General features: G+C 43.9%; 1 protein-coding gene across 1 annotated transcript in view; it reads left to right on the top strand.

Moving 5' to 3' along the window:
* Positions 1-728: 728 nt before the first annotated feature.
* DGKQ (diacylglycerol kinase theta) overlaps positions 729-23,432 on the top strand; it is a 176,487-nt gene continuing 153,783 nt past the window's right edge. The window contains exon 1 of the mRNA XM_084627882.1: positions 729-951. Coding sequence (XP_084484008.1) covers positions 744-951 — 208 coding nt within the window. The 5' untranslated portion in view covers positions 729-743. The remainder of the gene's footprint in view (positions 952-23,432) is intronic.

The raw sequence follows: 23,432 nt of genomic DNA, 5'->3' as shown, positions 1-23,432 counted from the left end.
CCCGGCCCTTGGGGTTAGTTCAGTGCAAGGCCCTGGCACGCGGCCAGCCCCTGTGCTGGGGCAGGCCTGGCTTGCTGCCCAGGGAACGGCTGGGGAGTGGGGGCAAAAGATGATTAAGAGACAAAATCCTGGGAGCAGGGGAGCTGGACTGGGGGGGGGGGGGCTGAGAGCCATTGAACCAAACTGTGAACCCCGAATATGAGGGAAACCTCTTCTCCCGGCTTCGCCACCCGGGGACCCCCGCCAGCCAGCCTTGGGCCATGTGGGCAAAGTGGGGTCAGGCCCGCGGGGAGTTTGGTGCGGCAGCCCCCCCCCAACCCCTTTGCTTTGCGCACCAAGCTCCCCCCGGGCCTGACCCCACGTTGCCCACATGGCCCAAGGCTGGCTGGCGGGGGGTCCCCGGGTGGCGAAGCCCGGAGAGCCCCCGGGCTAGGAGGGGAGAGAGACAGACGGGCTCCCGCAGCAGCTCTCTCCCTGCAGGGCTGCGGCTCCGGCTGGTCCGCCCAGGCTTGTCCGCGCCCACTGGGGACGCAGAGCAGGGAGGCGAGCGGCTCGGCCCGGGCCCGGGGGAGGCGAGCGGCTCTGCGGCTGGGCGCTGCGTGCGAAGCGCCGCCCCCTCACTCCCCAGCCGGGCGGAAGCGCGGCGCGTAGCTGCCTCGGGGGCCGGGGCCCGGCGGCGCAGGGACCGCCCCGCTGCCCCGCGGGAGGAGGGAGCGGACCCGGCCGGCCCGGGCTGCGGGGCCATGGCGGTCGGAGCCCGCGCCCTGCTCGGCAGCCGCGGGGGCAGCCCGGCCTCCAGCCCCCAGCTGGGTGGCAGGAGCCGCTCGCAGCCGCCGCCGGCTCCGTTCGGCGCGCCCGGGCACGGCTTCCGCAGGGTGACCCTGACGAAGCCCACCTTCTGCCACTGCTGCACCGACTTCATCTGGGGGCTGGCGGGCTACCAGTGCGAGGGTAAGGGACCGCCTGGGGCTCCCCCTTCCCCTGGGCTCCCCCCCGTGCGCCCTGCCCCGGGACACCCCCAGCCCGCAGATTCCCCCTGTCCACCTTCCCTGGGGTACTCCCTGCCGGGGCTACGCCTACACACTCTGCCTGGGGCTATCCCCCGTGTGCCTTCCCTGGGATAGCCCCTGCCGGCAGGTACCCCTACACACCCTGCCCGGGGCTGGCGGGCTACCAGTACGAGGGTAAGGGACTGCCCGGGGCTCCCCCCCTTCTCCAGCTAGCCCCCGTGTGCCCTGCCCTGGGACACCCCCAGCCTGCAGATTCCCCTATCTACCTTCCCTGGGACACCCCCTGCCGGGGCTAACCCCTATGCACCCTGCTCCAGGCTAGCAGTGTGAGGGTAAGGGACCGTGCCCAGGACACCCCCTACCCACCTTCCCCTGGTCCTACCCCCTGTGCGTCCTTCCCCTAGGCACCCCTGCCGGTGGGTTCCCCAATTTACGTTCCGCAGGACACCCCCTATCTGGGATACCCCTAGCCACCCTGCCCAGGGCTGGCAGTGCTACTGCCCAGAACACCCCTTGCCGGGGCTACCCCTGAACATTGTGCCCAGGGCTGGCAGACTACCAGTGTGAGGGTAAGAGACCCTTCCCTGGGACACCCCCTGCCAGGGGGTACCCCTACACACCTTGCCCGGGGCTCGCAGCCCCTGTGCCCAGAGCACCTCCTGTACCCCTTCCCTGCCTGGGATTACCCCTGCATATGCCACCTAGGTCTAGTGAGCTGCCAGTGCCAGGGTAAGAAACCCCTCCCCAGGGCACCACCATACCCCTGCCTGAGGCGACTGACCTTCACTAGGGCTGGAGGGCTACCAGCACCAGGGTAAGAGTTCTCCCCAGCCAGGTCATATGTGTGTGTCTCACATTGTTGGTTGAGCCTGCCTTTTCGCCCACTTGTCTGGAGTCCTCATCTGTGAGTGTCTTATGGGGGCAGAGGGCTGCTCCCTCACACCCTTCCCAGGACTTCAGCCTGTCCACTTCAAATTGGGGTCTGTTCCATTTCTCACACTCTTTCTCTGTGTTGATTCACGTCTCACAGCATCTCTTGCAAGAGTATGCCTCTTTATACACCTGATTTGGGGCTGGGCGTCTCTGCAAGTTATTTGAAATCCTTGCTGTTTGGGTGATTTCTTGTGTCAGTTATAACTTGGTAAGGTTCTGGTGTCTAGCCTTTAAAATGTGTGAGCGCCCCATCTGGATTGATTTTCCCAAAGTGCCTGCCCAGGCTCAACCAGAAGTTACAAGCTTGATGGGAAGGAAAGGTCACTGGGAAATTCTCTGGCCTGTGCCCTGCAGGTGGTCAGATGACATGATCATCCTGACCTTAAAAATTGTGAGTTCTACCCCGTTAAATGCTATAGCAACATTGTCATGATTCAGCCTTGCTCATATCCATGTTCAGTAACAATGAGTGTGTCCTATTGCTATGGGAAAAAGGTCACTTCCTGTCCACAATGAATGATGTACTCCGAAATCTGGTATAGTTGAGCAATCTTGTAATTTGGGGGGTATTGTTCAGCATTTGCCTTTTGCTAAGCATGGATGTGTGGCTCTACAGAAAAGGTTCCCAAATGTGGCACTGTGTGGGCAACTTTCTAGGAACCTTACAGCTGCACCTAATGTTCAGATAAATGTACCTAGAACTTGTGTGGCTTAAAAAAATCCTAAAACTAGAGAGGAACACCTATTGGGTTCCTTGGGAAGCTGTCCATGACCAACATCGATAAGAGAGTTCTTCATAGACAGATGGCAGAAAAGGACATAAAACCCAGCTTGTTTTAGTGCAATATACGACAAAGACTTGCATCATTTAAAAAAAAAAGTTTGGGATGCTCTTCTCTGTTCCATCCTCTTTCAAAAAATATCTTCTGTTTGTTTGTGGCAGCCTTGCAGTTTTATCTTCTATCTTTTTCTCCTCTCATTCCCCAAAGCTAGTAGCTGATTTTACAGACCAATATTACAATAGCTAAGAGGGCTTTTAGACAACCCCTCCTTCCCACTGCATTAAGGTAAAGAAAACTTAGAATTGTGGCTTTGGGTTGTTATATTGTGTTTGTGTGGGAGAAGTAACTGACCTGTAGTCTCATAGCCTTGTGAGCTGAATCTCTGCATTTGAGAGATGGCAAATCAGGGGGGCTCTGGGCTTCATTTTTGAGATATCGAGGGCTGTGAAACTATAAACAAAAATGTAGTTTCTTACAAAATAAAGCAGGCCTTGGATAACAATTGTGCAGCCTTAGTATTTATGACAGCTAGTATGGTTTACTGGGCGCTCTGGGGTGAAAGAAGGATCAAGTAGAATTCAGCAGAAGCCTCTGTGTTCTTTTACCTGGTGAGGGACAGTCTTGTGAGAATGGAAATTGTTGTCTTAAAGTTGTGCACTTCCATATGATTCAAACTTTTATTTAAAAAACATACTTTGAGTTAGAAATAACACTGCAGTCCATAAAAGGTTGTATTTTGTCAGGAAAATAGAATTATAAGAAAGCAAGTTTATTACTTAATATTTACAACCAAGGAGAAAACTTTAACTTTTCTAGAACTTGATTTATTTATACTGTCTTGTACTGGAAGGTTTTGCTAGATAATAATTTTAAATCAGTCTTTCTCTTGGAATTATGAAAATGTTCAGCTGCCTGTTTTGCACTTCTGAGTTTCAGACCGCTTTGATGTGTCAATGTGTGAGAAGAACAGGAAGGCTTTAGTCCATATTGTTGATTTCATTCTGCACTGAAAAATATAGGAAAAAAAAAAAAAAGAGAGAAATAACCTGTTGTGGGGGCTTGAATGTGAACTACTGCTCAAAGATTTGATACACATGTGCGGCAGTATACTTAATGTACTATACCTTAATTTGAAAACTGCACTAATAATCTGGTATTACGGTCATCTGTGAAGTCTGGCAGGTTAGAAATCCTGAATAGTATTTATCAATACCATTGTGTAATTCATAGATACTAAGGTCAGACGGGACCATTATGATCATCTAGTTCGACCTCCTGCACAACGCAGGCCACAGAATCTCACCCACCCACTCCTGCGATAAACCTCTCACCTATGTCTGAGCTATTGAAGTCCTCAAATCGTGGTTTAAAGACTTCAAGGAGCAGAGAATCCTCCAGCAAGTGACCTGTGCCCCATGCTACAGAGGAAGGCGAAAAACCTCCAGGGCCTCTTCCAATCTGCCCTGGAGGAAAATTCCTTCCCGATCCCAAATATGGCGATCAGCTAAACCCTGAGCATATGGGCAAGATTCACCAGCCAGATATCCAGGAAAGAATTTTCTGTAGTAACTCAGATCCCACCCCATCTAACATCTCATCACAGGCCTTTGGGCCTATTTACCATGAATATTTAAAGATCAATTAATTACCAAAATCATGTTATCCCATCATACCATCTCCTCCATAAACTTATCCAGTTTAATCTTAAAGCCAGATAGGTCTTTTGCCCCCACTGCTTCCCTTGGAGGGCTATTCCAAAACTTCACTCCTTTGATGGTTAGAAACCTTTGTCTAATTTCAAGTCTAAACTTCCCAATGACCAGTTTATATCCATTTGTTCTTGTGTCCACATTGGTACTGAGCTTAAATAATTCCTCTCCCTCTCCGGTATTTATCTCTCTGATATATTTATAGAGAGCAATCATATCTCCCCTCAACCTTCTTTTAGCTAGGCTAAACAAGCCAAGCTCCTTGAGTCTCCTTTCATAAGACAGGTTTTCCTTTCCTCGGATCATCTTAGTAGCCCTTCTCTGTACCTGTTCCAGTTTGAATTCATCCTTCTTAAACATGGGAGACCAGAACTGCACACAGTATTCCAGGTGAGGTCTCACCAGTGCCTTGTATAACGGTACTAACACCTCCTTATCTCTACTGGAAATACCTCGCCTGATGCATCCCAAGACCGCATTAGATTTTTTCACGGCTATATCACATTGGCGGCTCATAGTCATCCTATGATCAACCAATACTCCAAGGTCCTTCTCCTCCTCCATTACTTCTAATTGAGGCGTCCCCAGCTTATAACTAAAATTCTTGTTATTAATCCCTAAATGCATAATCTTACACTTCTCACTATTAAATTTCACCCTATTACTATTACTCCAGTTTACAAGGTCATCCAAATCTTCCTGTATGGTTTCCCGGTCCTAATTGACCAATGGCATATCGGTTGTGCCCTTAAGAGGTGTGTATTATTTAATCTTTTGCTTAAAAGAAAGTCCAGCAGAATTTCAACGTTGCACTTGACACACATCAGTCTGAAGACTTAGCCTCTGCTAGCCAAGGGGGGAAAAAGTATGCTGTCATATCCCACATGCCTTCAGTTTAAAAGAATAAAATAGTAGTTTGTTGTTCAAACGCCACTGTATTTAACAATAACTTTATCAGTTTTTGATTAGATTTTTTCCAAATAATTTATTACTGAGCAAATCATAAGAAAAATAATTCAGATATATTATTAGATGCATTTTACTGGTATTTGATTAATATACTTGCAGCTTTCTAGCTAGTCATATAATGCAAAAAATTGTCAAAGTGTTCAGTGATTACTGGTGAAATTTCTTGAATGTTTTTAGCTGACTCGTGCTCAGTAATCCTCTACTTAATACATTGTTTTTGTTAATGTACGGAGAAGGAACTTGATCAACTCCGCTTTTGATCAACTCAACCCAAACAAACCCAGTAAGGATAAAATTGCAAACTTCAGGACAATCGGCCTGATAGTGAGTGTATGTATAAAAAGCCATCGTTGGATGAATTTGTGGTTAGATGAATTTAGTGTATTCCTAAAAATCAGAAGCTGTTTCCTAACTTTAATGAGTTTACAGTGCGTAAGATTGTGTAGTGGTTTCTATTCTAACTCCCCATTTTCAGCTGCTCACAGTTTTCTGAAACTTTTACCCTCTGTGATGAAGTTCTATATACTTGGTTTCTGTTCAAAAGTACTTTTTATTTATTATTTTTTAAGTTTGAGCAAAATTAGTGGTGGTGTGTTTGAGTATTTAAAAAGAATACACTTTTCCTTTTATAAATCCAAATGCAGTTCTTCTACCTTTTGTATTTGGAGCATCTTTATAGTCTAAAGGGCTAGGGGTTGAAATTTAATTATCTGACAGAAGTATAACTCTTTGAAAATCACATGCTACACATACATTGTCCACTGGGTTTCTCACTGAATTTGTAACTTTTGCAGCTAAGGGAGGTTGTCTCTGTGGTTGTTTTTATCTTGTCCAAGCAGACAAATAATATTCAGACCCTTACGTACAGGACTTATTGGTCCACACTCTACAAAGCCTGAACAGTCATTAATGTTTATGACAAACTCCTTTGACTGACTTGTCAGAGGTGTGGAGGGAGACATAGTTTAAGACGTCTACTGTTTTTTCATTTTGTCCCTGTCATAAATATAAAGGGAAGGGTAAACACCTTTAAATCCCTCCTGGCCAGAGGAAAAACCCTTTCACCTGTAAAGGGTTAAGAAGCTAGGATAACCTTGCTGGCACCTGACCAAAATGACCAATGAGGAGACAAGATACTTTCAAAGCTGTTTGTGTGATGCTTTTGCCGGGAACAGAAAAGGAATGGAGTCTTAGAACTTAGTAAGTAATCTAGCTAGGTATGCATTAGATTCTGTTTTGTTTAAATGGCTGATAAAATAAGCTGTGCTGAATGGAATGTATATTCCTGTTTTTGTGTCTTTTTGTAACTTAAGGCTTTGCCTAGAGGGATTCTCTGTGTTTTGAATCTGATTACCCTGTAAGATATTTACCATCCTGATTTTACAGAGGTGATTCTTTTACTTTTTCTTCAATTAAAATTTTTCTTTTAAGAACCTGATTGCTTTTTCATTGTTCTTAAGATCCAAGGGTTTGGGTCTGTTTTCACCGATGCAAACTGGGGAGGATGTTTATCAAGCCTTCCCCAGGAAAGAGGGTTTGGGAGGATTTTGGGGGGAAAGACGTTTCCAAGCGGGCTCTTTCCCTGTTATATATTAGTTAGACGCTTGGTGGTGGCAGCAATAAAGGCCAAGGGCAAAAGGTAAGGGGAAGTTTTAACTTAAGCTGGTAAAAATAAGCTTAAGGGTTTTTCATGCAGGTCTCCACATCTGTACCCTAGAGTTCAGAGTGGGGAAGGAACCTTGACAGTCCCTTCAAAAAAAATCAAGAATCTTTCTTAATATGAAAAGGAGTACTTGTGGCACCTTAGAGACTAACAAATTTATTTGAGTATAAGCTTTCGTGAGCTATAGCTCACTTCATCGGATGCATTCAGTGGAAAATACAGTGGGGAGATTTATATACATAGAGAACATGAAACAATGGGTGTTACTATACACACTGTAACCAGAGCGATCCCTTAAGGTGAGCTATTACCAGCAGGAGAGCAGGAGGGGGGAATGACCTTTTGTCGTGATAATCAAGGTGGGCCATCTTCAGCAGTTCACAAGAACGTCTGAGAAACAGTGGGGGGTGGGGGATAAACATGGGGCAATAGTTTTACTTTGTGTAATGACCCATCCACTCCTAGTCTCTATTCAAGCCTAAGTTAATTGTATCCAGTTTGCAAATTAATTCCAATTCAGCAGTCTCTCATTGGAGTCTGTTTCTGAAGTTTTTTTGTTGAAGTATTGCCACTTTTAGGTCTGTAATCGAGTGACCAGAGAGATTGAAGTGTTCTCCAACTGATTTTTGAATGTTCTAATTCTTGACGTCTGATTTGTGTCCATTTATTCTTTTACGTAGAGACTATCCAGTTTGACCAATGTACATGGCAGAGGGGCATTGCTGGCACATGATGGCATATATTACATTGGTAGATGTGCAGGTGAACGAGCCTCTGATAGTGTGGTTGATGTGATTAGGCCCTATGATGGTGTCCCCTGAATAGATATGTGGACACAGTTGGCAGCGGGCTTTGTTGCAAGGATAGGTTCCTGGGTTAGTGGTTCTGTTGTGTGGTTGCTGGTGAGTATTTGCTTCATGTTGGGGGGCTGTCTGTAAGCAAGGACTGGCCTGTCTCCCAAGATCTGTGAGAGTGATGGGTCGTCCTTCAGGATAGGTTGTAGATCCTTGATGATGCATTGGAGAGGTTTTAGTTGGGGGCTGAAGGTGATGGCTAGTGGCGTTCTGTTATTTTCTTTGTTGGGCCTGTCCTGTAGTAGGTGACTTCTGGGTACTCTTCGAGCTCTGTCAATCTGTTTCTTCACTTCAGCAGGTGGGTACTGTAGTTGTAAGAATGCTTGATAGAGATCTTGTAGGTGTTTGTCTCTGTCTGAGGGGTTGGAGCAAATGCGGTTGACAGAGCCAGAAGAGTACCACCACACAAAGTAAAACTATTTCCCCATGTTTATCCCCCACCGTTCCTCAGACGTTCTTGTGAACTGCTGGAAATGGCCCACCTTGATTATCACTGCAAAAGGCCGCCCTCCTGCCCCCCCCCCCCCGGTAATAGCTTACCTTAAGTAATCACTCTGGTTACAGTGTGTATAGTAACACCCATTGTTTCATGTTCTCTATGTATATAAATATTTTCCACTGAATGCATCCGATGAAGTGATCTGTAGCTCACGAAAGCTTATGCTCAAATGAATTTGTTAGTCTCTAAGGTGCCACAAGTACTCCTTTTCTTTTTGCGAATACAGACTAACACGGCGGCTACTCTGAAACCTTTCTTAATATGTAAAGTCTTGCATATGTAATGAACGGGGTCAGAATTGCAGTATATGTATTTCTTATCAGCAATGCAAAGTACAACCAATTAAATATTTACTGTTTATATTTTATAGTTAAGAGTTTTTTAAGATTTCTTCCGACCCCAAATATTTTCCTCTGCAGTGCCTTGTCTTCATAATAGCACCAAACCTCTTTTATTGGCTTGAAAATAATCAACATTTAGAGGTAGAGGAGCTATAGGTTTGTGTGGATCTCAGATACGTCCATTGCTGCAAATCACTGTAATACTAACTTGAGTTCAATTTGGTTTATTTTAACCAAATTTGAAAATAAACACTTTTTTTAGGTTAAAGAATATGATAAATGAGCTTTAGAGGAGGAAAAAGACATTGGCTTAAAAATCAAATGTAATTTCATGGTTGTATTTTTGGGTGCACAAGTATTTCACTAAACTTTTTAGTGGTAGCTTACAGTGTATGAACGTAGGTGTCATGGTTAAAATCTGTGTGTTTTTTTGGACAAATACTGCATTCATTTTATTTGGACAGCAGCTACTGCAAGTGCAATGATACTGTAGAAATTAATCTATATTTCATGTATTCAGGCTTTGTATTCTAAGCAGATCACCCAAAATGACTCTAAGAAAACTTCATAGAAGCACAACTCCCGTAGTGCTTGTTTGTCTTTTGATCTGCCTTTATGATGTCTGAAAACATGGGATCCTTCCAAAATAGGATGTAAACTTTGGACTGAAAGTAGAAATTTATAACATAAACAAAGCTAGGTAACACAGCTGTAAAAAGGCTTTTCCTTGAGAACCTTTTGTGGTTCTGATCTGATATGTCTGTCGTGTGTGTTCTGTTGCTACACTTGAATTTGGAGATGTCTACACAGCATCTCTATAGCAACCCAGAGACGCACATTCCATGCATCTTTTGGTTGAAGTCTGACTACTTCTCAACTTCTGTGTGTAACTGGAACCTACTCAGGAAGGGTGTGTGGTTTAGTTTAGAGCTGGGAGCTAGACTAACAGGGCGTTTGTTTCCTCAGACGTGCAGATGTGGTGCTAGGAGAAAGGAAGTAAGCAAAGATGTCTTGTTGAACAGCCTAATCAGACTTCAGATCCCTAGCTAATTTCCTCCTGGGGACAAGCACTTGAAATTTCCCACGTGGGGGCATAGCTTAGTCGTGAGAAAAGCAAATGTGCTGAGATAGCTCCAGAAAGGAAGGTTTAACATTCACAATTACAGAGCCCTAGAAAATCTCTCTGTGGCTGGCAAGCTTTGACACATATCTGGTGCATGTTTCAACTAAAAATAAAAGCTACAAATGGGCAAAACCAAAGTACAGTCTGAGACATGTCTTGTTTTTGAAGCCATCTGTTTCCATCCCACAGGCAGCTTGAATTTTCTAGACCCATTTAAGCAACTAAAACCATACACAGGGAATGCTTCCGTCTTAGAGGCTTACACCTCTAAGATGGAAGCCATTCAAACCTGCTGGACCCAAAATTCCACGCATTGGATGTAAAGATAGGAACCGTAAATATGAAGCTATTGGGTATGTATAATAAAGTGGGACATAGGAGTTGCTGCTTTGCAGAGGGCAGTCCCCCATTCTGTAGATATCACCTGCATTCCTTGTTCGTAGACGTTTGACCTGACATCTGGTTGTATTAAAACATGTTTTGTTTGAATGGGCTTAGGATACCAACTGATCCAAATTGTTCTGTTTGATTGCCTATCCTCCTCATTATTTACTACTTGGCCAATTTTTGTGTGATTTTTTTTTTTTGTTTTCAAATTTTGTAAGCAGTGATTTATATTTACTTCCAGATCATAGATGAAGCTGTTGAATAGCATTGGGTATAATACAGATCCCTGTGGAACCCCACAAGAAACGCATCTGTTCAGTGACAATTCCCTATTGACAACTATTACAGAAAATAGGAATCTTTTTTGCATGTTGGTTGTATCAGTTACCCAGCAGCAAATGCCATCTGAGTAGAGTATCTTGTTATTTAGAGTTCTCAACAGTTGATTCAGGGCCTTTTTGTTAATGTTCTTCTCTAGTCCTGGTAGTATGTAGCAGATATGCCTATGGAGGTTTCTACTTTTGTGCTTAATTTCTTATCCTTAGACATAGACTGTTATCTTGTTTTCCCACTGGTCAGTTTTTGGACAACATTACCCCATGTTCATCCTTTTTTCTTCTCTTGCTCTTTTTGGTTATTCCATCTCAAAATGATCAGCCATCCATACTGTTTTCATTTATTGCTCCAGCCATCTCCACACGCAAAGTCAAATTTGTATCCGCATCTGATCTGCAGAAAGGGCTCATGGATATAAAGCGGGCATCCATGGATTTGCAGGGCTCTATCCAGGCACTCAAAAATCCAGATCCTCTTCTGAAATTATCTCTGGAGTCATTCCATTTTAAGGCAGCTTCTTCCTTTCTCACCCCTTACCTTGAATTTTCCCTGTATGACTATGCTGAGCCTTACATAACTCTGTCCCTCACTGCTGTGACCTTGTGTCAGTCTCAGTTTTGCCTCCTTCATCACACTATGGTCTTTCATGCTGTCCTCTACTCATGACATGGCCTTCCTGAGCTGGTTCGCAAAGACACTGCTCTCCCTCCTGCAAACCCACTTCTTTCACAACTCCTACAGGAAACGATATCACTGAGTTATCTACTTATCAATTGACCTGTACTTCCTGAATAACCTCAGTTCTGTAGATGGAAGTATTCTATACAAAACTATATATAGAAACCCCAAAACAACAAGCTACTAAATAATGTATGTTACCATCTCCTTGATCACTTTGTTTTTATATTGTCTCCCTTTGCCCCATCTTTTGTCTCTTGTCTTTTTAGATTGTATGTTTGTTGAGGGTGGGGCTGTGTGTGGAAACACCTTTGGGTACTACTACACATTTTTAGCTGAATTGTAATGGACTGCAAATGGCTTTCAATGAAGTGCTACCCCCTTCTCTCTTCTTTGTAAATTATATCACTCTCTGTTAACACTGCAGTTATGAAAATAATCCCACCAAGTTACAGCACCGCTCACTAGATCATAATCTCCTTTTTGTTTTGCTTCTAGTTCTCCCCCTCTCCCCCTGACTAGAGTGAGAGAATTCCTTTCTGTTGGAACGTGGTCTGAGAGTGATCCATTTGTATTTATGTTCAGCATTATAAATGCCCTTTATGCTGATGTTAGTCATCTTGTTTGTTCCATTCTAAATAACACTTGTGTGGTATTAGTTAATGTTAAACACATCACTTGCTGTATAAAAATAACTTTGTTTAACGTTTAAAACCACAAAAATTGAGAACTTTGACTTAAGGCCACCACATCTTCATTTAATGCATGCCTGAAGTGCTTGCTTATTGTAGATTGTGTGAGGCATTCAGAATTTACCACAACAGTGGGTAGTTGCATGAACCCTACTGTGCGGTTAAATGCAGATGGACAGGGACAGGCTGAGAGAGGTACCAAAATAAAGAGCTAGGGATGCAGAGAAATGCAGGTAAGCCAAGAACAAGTGGATTGCTTAGTGTTTTTGTCATGGTGGTGGGGTAAGGTGGGGGACATTATATTAGGTTTTAGGTCCTAATGTATTAGCTCTATTTAACTGAAGTGATAGTTTAAGAGATTCAGAAATAAAACTCCAGCTAAAATGTAGCACTCATCCCCTTATGTTTGTAAGGATTTGTGAAGAGAGGTTTCCCATGGGCATAAAAACTAATGAAATAATTCCTGCTCTGGTTTCTGTGCCATTAACTTATATAACTGTAGTCTCTCTTGTGAATGGTGATGAAAAGGAGTTAGCCAGTGCCTCAAGTTCCCCAGGGTAGCTGATCCTATAAAACCTCCCCAGTGAAATCCTGCTCCTTTTGCAAAACTAGGCAGGAGCATAAGGTTAAAAATACCCTTCAATACATTTAAGAAAAATATATCTTGGTGTCCTTGCTGCCTTTGTCCTCTGTCATTCTGTTTCTTTCTCTCTCTCTCTCCTTTTTACTCCAAAATCGCTCCTGTATTAGCAAATGCCTTGAGCTTTGATGGAAACAAAATTGAAGCTTTCCTGTATTTTTCATTAAAAGCTGTTTTTTTTTGTTGTTGATAGGAGCAAATATGTTCTTTACTTGAAAAATAGGATTTTATATATATCCTTAACTTCATGCACTGTGAATAGTCTCATTGACTTGAATGGGATGTTCCATAATTACAGTTAAGTGTGTGCTTAAGTCTTATTAATCCAGTGTACTTAGATGTTCAGAAAGACTTTGACAAGGTCCTTCACCAAAGGCTCTTAAGCAAAGTAAGCAGCCGTGGGATAAGAGGGAAGGGCCTCTCATGGATTGGTAACTGGTTAAAAGATAGGAAACAAAGGGTAGGAATAAATGGTCAATTCTCAGAATGGAGAGAGATAAACAGTGGTGTCCCCGATGGGTCTGTACTGGGACATATGGCCCTTTTCTAGTGGAAAAGTTCACTAGCCGTCTGAGGCTCGTAGGGAAGCAAAGTGAAAGAGCTGGTGAGAAGGAGCTCTGACATATCCACCCATGTACAACAGAAATATCCAACGAGTCTGAAGTAAAAAGGAGAGAGAGAGAGAGATCCCAACACAGGGGGAAGGTAACAGAGATCGGAATGGTTGAGAACCCAGCCCATGGGACAGAGTCCTGGCACAATGCCAGGCCTTCCAGCAAGGTTCTACATAACTGGATGGATTCTGAGCCCTGGACCAGCAGAGATTAATCACAGCCCCTAGCTTGAGGATTGCTGGGGGCAGGGGCAGAGAATGGCTTACCTGGCATGTTTACAACCACTCGCAGAACAATATCTGAAGGAAGATGCATCTCTTTTCACAATTTACCACCATGCCAAAATCATTGAGCATCATCAGGGTCCTGGAACACCTGAGTCCAGCCTAGCCCATCATCATCCAGGTAGAGAATTAGGCAGACACCTAATGTGACTACTGCAACCCACAACCACAGGGCCAAGGGCAAATTGAAGAGCAAGTGCAATGAGCTAAAAATGCAGCTGTCCAGAAGAAAATCTAATGAAACTCTGATAGGCTTAAAACATAGGAGAATGGGAAGACAAGTGTCCTACAAATCAATGGATACTAACAGTCTCACAGATCTATGGCCACAAGAAATGAATGAAGACACCATTGTTAAATTTTGTTATCTGTCAAACCAATTCAGTCATTTTAAATCTAGAATCAGCCTCTGATCTCCTCAGCTTTTGAGGACTACAAAGTACCTGGGATACACTGTGTTGCCCTCCAATTTTTGGAAGTAAAAAGGAGAGGCCTATTTGTCCAAACTGGTGTCAGTTATACCATGGCAAAAGGAATGCTCATACCTGACTAATTGTTTCCTGTAATATGCAGGCTTAGTATGGACCTAGCTAGCAAACCTAGTGTAGATTAGCCATATATTCTCTCTAGCTCTGGAGGTTCTTAACTGGGAATCTTGCCTGCAAGTTGTGAGGAGGAGCGAGACATGAAAAACCTGATCTGGATTGGATACAACTGGGCTGACTGACAGATGAAGACTCATCCATTTGTCTGTCCTGGTGGTGTTGCATCATGGAAAACATCAAAGCAAGAGAAATTTATTTTTGATACCTTGAAATGAGTAAATCCTAAATCATAATGGAAATGGTGATTCTCAGCATGCCCTGTGGCCTTTTTGAGGCTTTAACAAGTCAAGCCAGCTTACTATAACTGAATTCTGCTTTTATGAATCACTGTTCAAGTACGTTATTGCACTTGCTTGACTGTCAGTTCAATATCATTTGATTTCCTGCTGTATTTTTTCTAGCAAAAGTGTCTGAAAGGGAAACAATAATGCCTTCTCACTGACAACTTTGTGTAGATGTACGACCACCCCCTTAAATGTATTGCTTTCTGGTGCATACACTGTTGAGAAGTTTGCAATATTGTGAGTCTGACCTTCCAAGAGGCAGTAGGTGGATTTTGGAAAGACCATGGTTGTGCTTGTATGGCCTTCCATTTTAAACGTGAAGCTCCGCATTGGTGCGTTAGGTAGCAGGACAGGAGAACGCCAAGAGGGAAAGGGGTTTGTAGAACATGAGTATTTTACAAATGTGCTTTTTGTGTATCTGGGTAAACCCAAAACTATTTCCTCAACCTCCTTCTTGCTATTGGAGGGGAGAAGGAGCACTTTTTCTGCTTCCCAAACCTGCTCAAGAGCTCCCTGGTTGCTAGGAGTTGGGATGGTGGCATCTCCATTACTTTGACATCCCTCAGGTATCTGGCTGCAGCGATAGAGCTGTGCATCTCCAGTACTCAACTGCGGCTCTGCTTTCTGGCAACTGGAAGGGGAATGTTTCCCCTGCACACACCCTTCCCCAGCCCCCCTCTCTTGGATTATTCTCACCAATGAATAGCATCAGTGACAGCCTTTTGTGCTGCTCTGAGCTTACCCCAGCAGCAGAAAAATGTAACTTAGCGCAGTTGGGTAAGTTTCCGTGCTGTCCTCAGGGTTCTGAACAGCAACTGTAAAAAAGTGATAAGATGGGTCATTTTTCTCTCTGTTGTAGCTTGGGAAAGCTCTGAGCAGAAGCAGAGGCACTGAAGCTATCTGTGGACTTAGGAAGACAACACTGCATGAGGTTCTGTTCTGTTCCTATTACGTATTCACAGTAACTTAGATTGTTTTTTGCTTTTATTTGATGAAGGCTAATTTCCGCAGAAGTTGCTGGCACTCACCTGAAAACCCTTCTAAAAAGATGGCGGCTGACCTTGTAGGAACATTTTTAAAGGGACAGTTGCAGACTTGTGGCAAAAGCCTGAAATCAAATGTGGTGGTACTTCCCTAAGATGGAAAATTGACAGCACCGAAGGCCTATCAGACTCCTAAGGATTATAAAATCCCAAGAGACCAAAGTCAAGGGGCAGTGGAGGGAATACTATGGGTGGGAAGAGAACACTCCTTGGGACAGCCCAAATAGTTGCTAAAACGCAGTTTAGGTAGAGACACCTTGAGGCTAGTCCCCATTGTCAGGCTGAAGGGAGCCCTGTGAGGTGCCTGAAATTAGAGTCTTTTGTTTTATCCAGAGCATTTGCTTTTTTCCTTCTTTGTGGAAAATAGCTGAATGTAACTGCGCGCTGGCAAGGCTAGTACAATATAAAGAGATCAGAGCTATATGACAAATGTAAAAGTTAATCCCCCATGCACCCAGTGGAAAGAAAACATTACTTTGTGAAGTTATCCATAAATATCCCCATATCCATTAGCCTGAAAGCTCCAGCCCATATAAGGCCATCTGTTGGCCGTCTCATGTTTTAAGAAAATCCACCTGTTTTGCCACTTCTAGCTGATCTGGTCCCCAGCTTTTCTCATCAAAGCAGTTAGGTTCCAATTATCATTATCCTTGGTGCTCCAGAGCCAATTCCCACGGGAAGAGAAAATTCTAGAGTAGAAAGAAACGAACAACTCAAGAAATAAAGTTGTAAAACCGACTGAGCTGTAAAATTAACATACAACACATTCAATGTTTTGTACCAGATCATCTGCTCATAACAATGAAACCTCTGAACAGAGGGAGCATGCTAGGATGGGGTTGGGGAAGGAGACAATCTAAGCCAAATACTGTTAGCAAAAACGTGAGAATCATCCTTTTCAGTGCTTTCTTTTGATTGAACTGTGCTGCTCTGTCTCACTGTTCCTGGTGCATGCATTTTACTCTATCATACTTTCCACTGATTAAAGAACGAGATTATCTGTTGTCGATCGTATGTTGGTGTCACCTTGCACAACAGCATGGAAGTTTGTTTGCTCAGGAACTTTGTTAGATTTCTCTGTTACTGAATCCATTTACAGATGTTTGTCCTTTTAGATCCCCCTTCCCTTCGGTAACTAAGTATTTTGCAGCAGCTACAAGTTGATGATATTCCCCTCAATTGGCACCCAGGCTAATTGCTATAATTTCTCTTTTTGTTTTAGAAACATAGAACCATACAGTTAGAAGGGACCACAAGGGTCATCTAGTCCAGTGGTTCTCAACCTTTCCAGACTACTGTACCCCTTTCTGGAGTCTGATTTGTCTTGTGTACCCCCAAGTTTCACCTCACTTGAAAACTACTTGCTTACACAATCAGACATAATACAAAAGTGTCAGAGCACACTAGTACTGAAAAATTGCTGACTTTCTCATTTTTACCATATAATTATAAAATAAATCCACTGGACTATAAACATCATACTCACATTTCAGTGTGATACTTGAGAGCCTGTTTTTTCACTTGTGAATGGTGAAGCAACAGCAACAACTAAGTTTTTCTCCACACTGTGTGTTCCTAGTCTGTCTTGAGGGCAGTCGTAGCAGAAGACAAGACTTCACAAAGATACGTTGACTCAAAAGGTAACAGAACTTCCAAAGCCTGGCTCCCAAGGCTGGTGTGCTCTTTCTGTACTAAACATCAGAACTGGGTTACTGTGAAGCAGTGGTTCTCAACCTGCAGGCCCCCTGCGGCCCAATCAGCACAGAGCTGCGGCCCAATCAGCACAGAGCTGCGACCCATGTGACATCCTCAGGGCCATACAGGTAGTATTGGATACGGCCCACAGTGGTAAATAGGTTGAGAACCACTGGTGCAGAGGCATTAAACTTCATTTGCAGACTACGATCTGAAGATAGCTCAAGAAGATGTTCTTGCTGACTGGCAGAGAGGTTACTGCTGCTAACATCTGACAAAATGAATGCGTTTCTTACCCAGTCGAGTTGTGTTGAATGTTGGGGAAATATGACTTGATCTCAGATGTCAAGTAAATAATCTTCTATTATTAACTCAAGTTTCGCATGGTCTCGCTAACCTCCATTATCGCTCACTGGATCCAGGAGACTGGTATGCCGCCCTCGACTTGAAGGACACGTATTTTCATAGGAGGGGATGATTTAGTTGGGGATTGGTCCTGCTTTCAGCAGGGGGTTGGACTAGATGACCTCCTGAGGTCCTTTCCAACCCTGATATTCTATGATTCTATGATACTATTCCTTTAATTTTGGTCTGCTCAATTTCTCCTATGCAGACATCAGTGACATACGCACGAAGCAGTGAAAAACGGATCTAGTCTTTGTCTCCACATTTGGACTTCCCGAATTCAGTTTTCTCAATAAAAGCATTCACTTTGTCATAGAGATTGAGTGTCAGTGTCATGGCCTTGCATCAGGACAAATTTAGATCATTCAGCTTGCTAAATATATCTGTGAGCTAACCACACAGTATGGTCAAAGACAGAGGCGAAGAGGGGATGAATGATCAGAAAGAAATGTTTGTGAACCTGTGTGCGTGATACAAACAGTCTGTCTAGTACTTTTGCTCTTGAAAGCCAGCTAACCTCTGTGTGAAGCAACAGTTGCTGATGTTCTGACCCCATCTCTTCACAAAGAATGCGAAACTGGTGAGCATTGAGTGACCTGGACTTGAGAAAGTTGACTGTTTTGACAGACTCATTTAAAACTTCATGCAGCTCAGAACTCATCTTTTTTTGAAGCAAATGCCTCCCTGTATATGTTACAGTGCACCCACTGCAAGGCAGGACTTTCTTTCCTGATCCTAGCCTTACTCTCCCGGTCATTGCAGCAGTCTCCGTCAGTGCAGAGGAATTTGCATAAATTCAAACTCATATCATGATCAGAAAAAAAAAGTCAGTTAGTTTAAAAGTGTCTTCTCCGGTTGAGTTTGCCTTTATACTTTTTCAAAATAGTCCATGCTCGTTGATATGAGTGGTTTCAGGGTATCGAATGTAAGCAATCAGCTGAGCATCTCCACTCATATTCACGGACTCATCAAGCTGAAGGGCAAATGTTTCTGCCATTTTAAGTTTCTCTGCAAGTTGAGAGACAATATCCTCAGCCATTTCTTTAATTCAACAACACACAATGTCATTTGATCAGTGTACTTTCTTAAGAGAATCGGAAGCTTTTTTTTAATCAAGCATGGTTTTTCTGCAAGTGCTCCAGGGGCAGGCAGAATCAGACTGTCTGCAATTGTGTACGGCTTCTCTGATTTTCCTACAAGAAGGGAGACCGCATGCAAAACTTCAAGTGCTTTTGTAGAAATAGTTAAAGCTGCTTTCATTTTAAGCTGGCAAATCTGAAACTCAAAGTTTCCTTTGAAATAAATTCTACTGGCTCATCTGCGTGCACAGGGCGTTTTGTCTTCAAATGTTATTGCAAATGTGCCAGCTTCAGACTATTGTTTGATAGCACAGTGGTTCGCTGCTTGTGGCCCAATCGGCACACATTCTCCTATTATCAAAGTGGACATTAAACCCACCAAACTAGAGAAGCTGCCAGTCTTCTTAGATCACTTTGTGCTTAGGTTCATTTCTGGTTGGTGTGAGTCACAAATGGGTTTGAACCCCATTTTTGAGTTTTCGTATTTAATATATTTAAAAGGCATCCCTTCTTTTCCACTGGCAAGGTCCCCATCATTTCCCTCCACATCAGCCATCTCCTCAGAGGTGCCCCATGTGGGACTCAATTTGGATCGTATCATTGATTTACATCGGGGGGTTTGTTATTGAATGATGTTTGCTGAGTTTGCAACATTCTGAAGCTTGGCTGTCTGGAGCAGGAGGGCACTGTATCATTTTAAAGAAATATTTAGTTTCTACTTTAAAAAATATCAGTTCTCATAAAGGCGGTAGGTTTAGGAACAGCTGCAGTAGTATGGTGCAAATTGAAATGCCTTTCGCTTGCCCTATATTCTTAATGGTTTATTTGGGCTGGTGATACACAAAACACAAGAGTTGCCATAATTATGTCTCAGTAAAAGAAATATTTCTGTCTTTGGATGTACTGTTAGAATTTCCTGTCATCTTTTATCAGGTCAGCTTGGCAGGAAGTACTGGAAATGTTTTCTGGTGCATACTGTATTTCAATGTTTTTTTCATGTTGATAAATACAAATATAGAAGAGTTGCAGTGACATGGTGCTTCTTACGATTTATTGTGTTGAGTCCAAATAGAAACACTGTGTCAGATTCTCAGCTGGTGTAGATTGTTATAGCTTTCCTGAACAGGGTTGTCAGGTGACCGGTTTTCAACTGGAATGCCCGGTCAAAAAGGGACCATGGCAGCTCCAGTCAGCACTGCTCACTGGGCCGTTAAAAGTCCGGTCAGCGATGCAGTGGGACTAAGGCAGGCTCCCTGTGGCTCCCGCAAGTGGCTGGCATGTCCAGCTCCTACACGTAGGGTGGCCACGGAGGCTCCACACGCTGCCCCTCCCCCAAGTGCCGTCTCCACTCCCATTGGGAACCGTGGCCAATGGGAGCTGCTGGGGCAATGCCTGGGGGTACGGGCAACGTGTGGAGCCCCTGTGGCTGCCCCTGCACCTATGAGCCAGACATGCCAGCCACTTCCGGGAGCTGCCTGAGGTAAGTTCTGCCTGGCAGGAGCCTGCACCCCAAACTCCTGCCCCAGGTCGGAACCCCCTTCTGCACCCTAACTTCTTCACAGAGCCCGCATCACAACCCCCTGCCCCAGCCCTGAGTTCCCTCCTGCACCCTAACTCCCTCCCTACACCCCCCCTTGCACCCCAAGCCACTCATCCCTGGCCCCACTCCAGAGCCTGCACCATCTCTGGCACCCCAAACCCTTGGCCCCAACCCAGAGTTCCCTCCTGCACCTGAACACCTCATTTCTGGCCCCACCCTGGAGCCCTCACCCCCTCCCACACCCCAACCCTCTGCCCCAGCCTGGTGAAAGTGAATGAGGGTGGGGGAGAGGGAGTGACGGACAGAGAGGGGATGGAGTGAGCAGGGGCGGGGCCTTGGAGAAGGGGTGGGGCAGGGGCGGGGTCTTGGTGAAGGCAGGGGCTAGGGTGTTCAGTTTTGTGCGATTAGAAAGTTGGCCACCCAATCGCTGAAGTTAATGGAGGTATGCTGGTTTATACAATCTGAGCATCTGGCCCTTCATCTGTAGATTATTTTATGTTTGCTTTTAAAGTTTATAATATTTTAGTATACGCTAATGCTATATACTATACTATGTGATGTTGTAAGTGAATTTCTTAAATTTCATTATGCTGTAGCAGAATATGTTGAAACAGATTCATATAGTGATTGTGACTTCTTGTGAAGTTCTGTATTTTTTAGCTAACTTGCTCTCAGATTTGATGACCTACTGTAACAGATTTAAGGCCTTGTTGATGCACTTAAAAATTAATTCCTGCCGCTAAAATTGAAGCGCATGGACACTTGCATACATCTGCTTTTTTGAAGCAAACGCTCCAGTCCTGCATTGTCATCCAGGTGCTGCACCCGTACAAATGACAGGATGGGACTGGGGCCTTAGCACGTGTCCAGAATACGTCCAAAACAATCGCAGTGATGCAAATGTTAAGCATTTATGCATTATTCCTCTTAAAGTTGTATTCCATGCTTTATCTCTTTGCCCCTCTCCTGGACCCAGACTTCAGGGAACGCTGCCTCTTCTCCCTGCCTTCCCAACGTGTCCTATAGTCACTGTACGTCGGGAGCTTCCTTCTGTCCCACAACTGCTGGGCTCACCCTATAAAAGGCATATTTCCTTTGCTTCAGGAGCCTGCTCCTACCCTCTGGCCATTAGCACGTTTTGTTTCAGTAAACTGTTCTCTGTAGTTGATGGGGTTTGTGCAGATGGAAAAGGAAGGGCTTGACCAGAGCAGATGGTGTTCAGAAGCAAACAGGACTGCATTTATTGCTGATTCCTGCCAGGAGGGTGGGCAGAAGATTGCCATACGATGAATAAATGAGGGCTGCCTTATATGGAAGCTTGTGGATTTATGAACATGTTGTAATAGGAAATGGGCTTTTAAAGGTTAAAATGATTTGAATAGGGTTAAAGTGAAAACAAAGCTAAAGCTTAAAATTTACGTATACAGTAGGAATATGCAATGGTTAAATGTAAACAGTAAAGGATTAGAATACATTACATAGGAAAGGTGAAGGTTAGATTAAAACCTATTAAAATATATGTGAGTGTAGTGTTACATTTCACAGCAAGCTAGATTTATGAAGGAGACCAAAAAACAAAACAAAACAGGCAGTGGTTAAGTGTGGAGGCAAGCATCAAAAAGAGATTTAAATCTGGATTAAATTTCTTAAAATACAATAAATAACCCCGTTCCTTCATCTATAAATGTTCGCTATAAATTGGCTTACTGAGAATGCAGGTTCCTTGGGACAGTGGATGGGGTTGTTTTATGTTTAGATGGTACCTAGAACACTTTTAGGCAGTCATTGAATCAAAAATAACATTCAAGATTATCTTCTGTTTTGCGATCACAAGTTTGAGTGTAATGTATTTTATTGGTCTATTCCATTTGCAGTTGTCTTTGGTTCGTTGGGTTATGTGACTTTGGGAGAGGATATGGCAGGAACATGGCCCCTGCTCACCAACACTAGGGTGCATTGTCATATGAACATGAAAACAACAAGGAACCTTGAAGACTAACAGATTTATTTGGGCATAAGCTTTTGTGGGTAAAAAACCCACTTCTTCAGATGCATGGAGTGAAAATTACAGATGCAAGCGTTATATAATGGCACACGAAGAGAAGGGAGTTACCTTACAAGTGGAGAACCAGTGTTGACAGGGCCAATTTGATCAGGGTGGATGTGGTCCACTCCCAATAATTGATGAGGAGGTGTCAATTCCAGGAGAGGCAAAGCTGCTTTTGTAGTGAGCCAGCCATTCCCAGTCCCTATTCAAGCCCAAATTAATGGTGTTAAATTTGCAAATGAATTGTAGCTCTGCAGTTTCTCTTTGAAGTCTGTTTTTGAAGGATTTTGTTGAAGGATGGCTACTTTTAAATCTGTTATAAAATGTCCAGGAAGATGGAAGTGTTCTCCCACTGGCTTTGTATGTTACCATTCCTGATGTCCGATTTGTGTCCATTTATTCTTTTATGTAGGGACTGTCCGGTTTGGCCAGCGTACATGGCAGAGGGGCATAGCTGGCACATGATGGCGTATATCACATTAGTAGACATGCAGGAGAATGAGCCTCTGATGGTGTGGCTGATGTGGCTGGGTCCTCTGATGGTGTCGCTAGAGTAGATATGGGGACAGAGTAGGCAACGTGGTTTGCTACAGGGATTAGTTCCTGAGTTAGTGTTTCTGTGGTGTGGTGTGTAGTTGCTGGAGAGTATTTGCTTCAGGTTGGGGGGCTGTCCATAAGCGAGGACTGGCCTGCCTCCCAAGGTCTGTGAGAGTGAGGGATCATTTTCCAGGATAGGTTGTAGATCGTTGCTAATGTGGTGGAGAGGTTTTAGCTGGGGGCTGTAAGTGATGGCCTGACCTGAAATTTAGCCTTTTCCTTATGTTGTTTTTTGTTGCCCCTGTAATTTAAGCAAAATGGATCCAAAGATACTATATAAGGATTCATTTTTTGACAATTTCTCTGGTGATCATATGTGAAAAACCAGAGTAAAACCATAGGGCCTGATTCTGTGTTGCTCTGAACCTTCTGTAGTTATTGATGCCAGTGAAAGTGGGTGAAAATGCTGCCATTCTGATTTTGGTGGTATATTAAATCCACTTTCACTGCCGTAAATGTCTGCGTATTGTGCGGGACAACTGAGAGTGAGGCCCTTGGTGCTTTCATATGCCATCAGACTTGAAAAAGACCTTTAATGTTTAACTTGTATGCTAGAAATACTCTGTACTGCAGGACTTTGCTAATCCTTTGATGTTATGATCCAGATAAACATTGCAGGTCTT

This window comes from Lepidochelys olivacea, assembly GCF_965140295.1.
Source record: "Lepidochelys olivacea isolate rLepOli2 genome assembly, chromosome: 5".
Classification (NCBI taxonomy): domain Eukaryota; kingdom Metazoa; phylum Chordata; order Testudines; family Cheloniidae; genus Lepidochelys; species Lepidochelys olivacea.
This window is presented reverse-complemented; position numbering and strand designations above follow the sequence as displayed.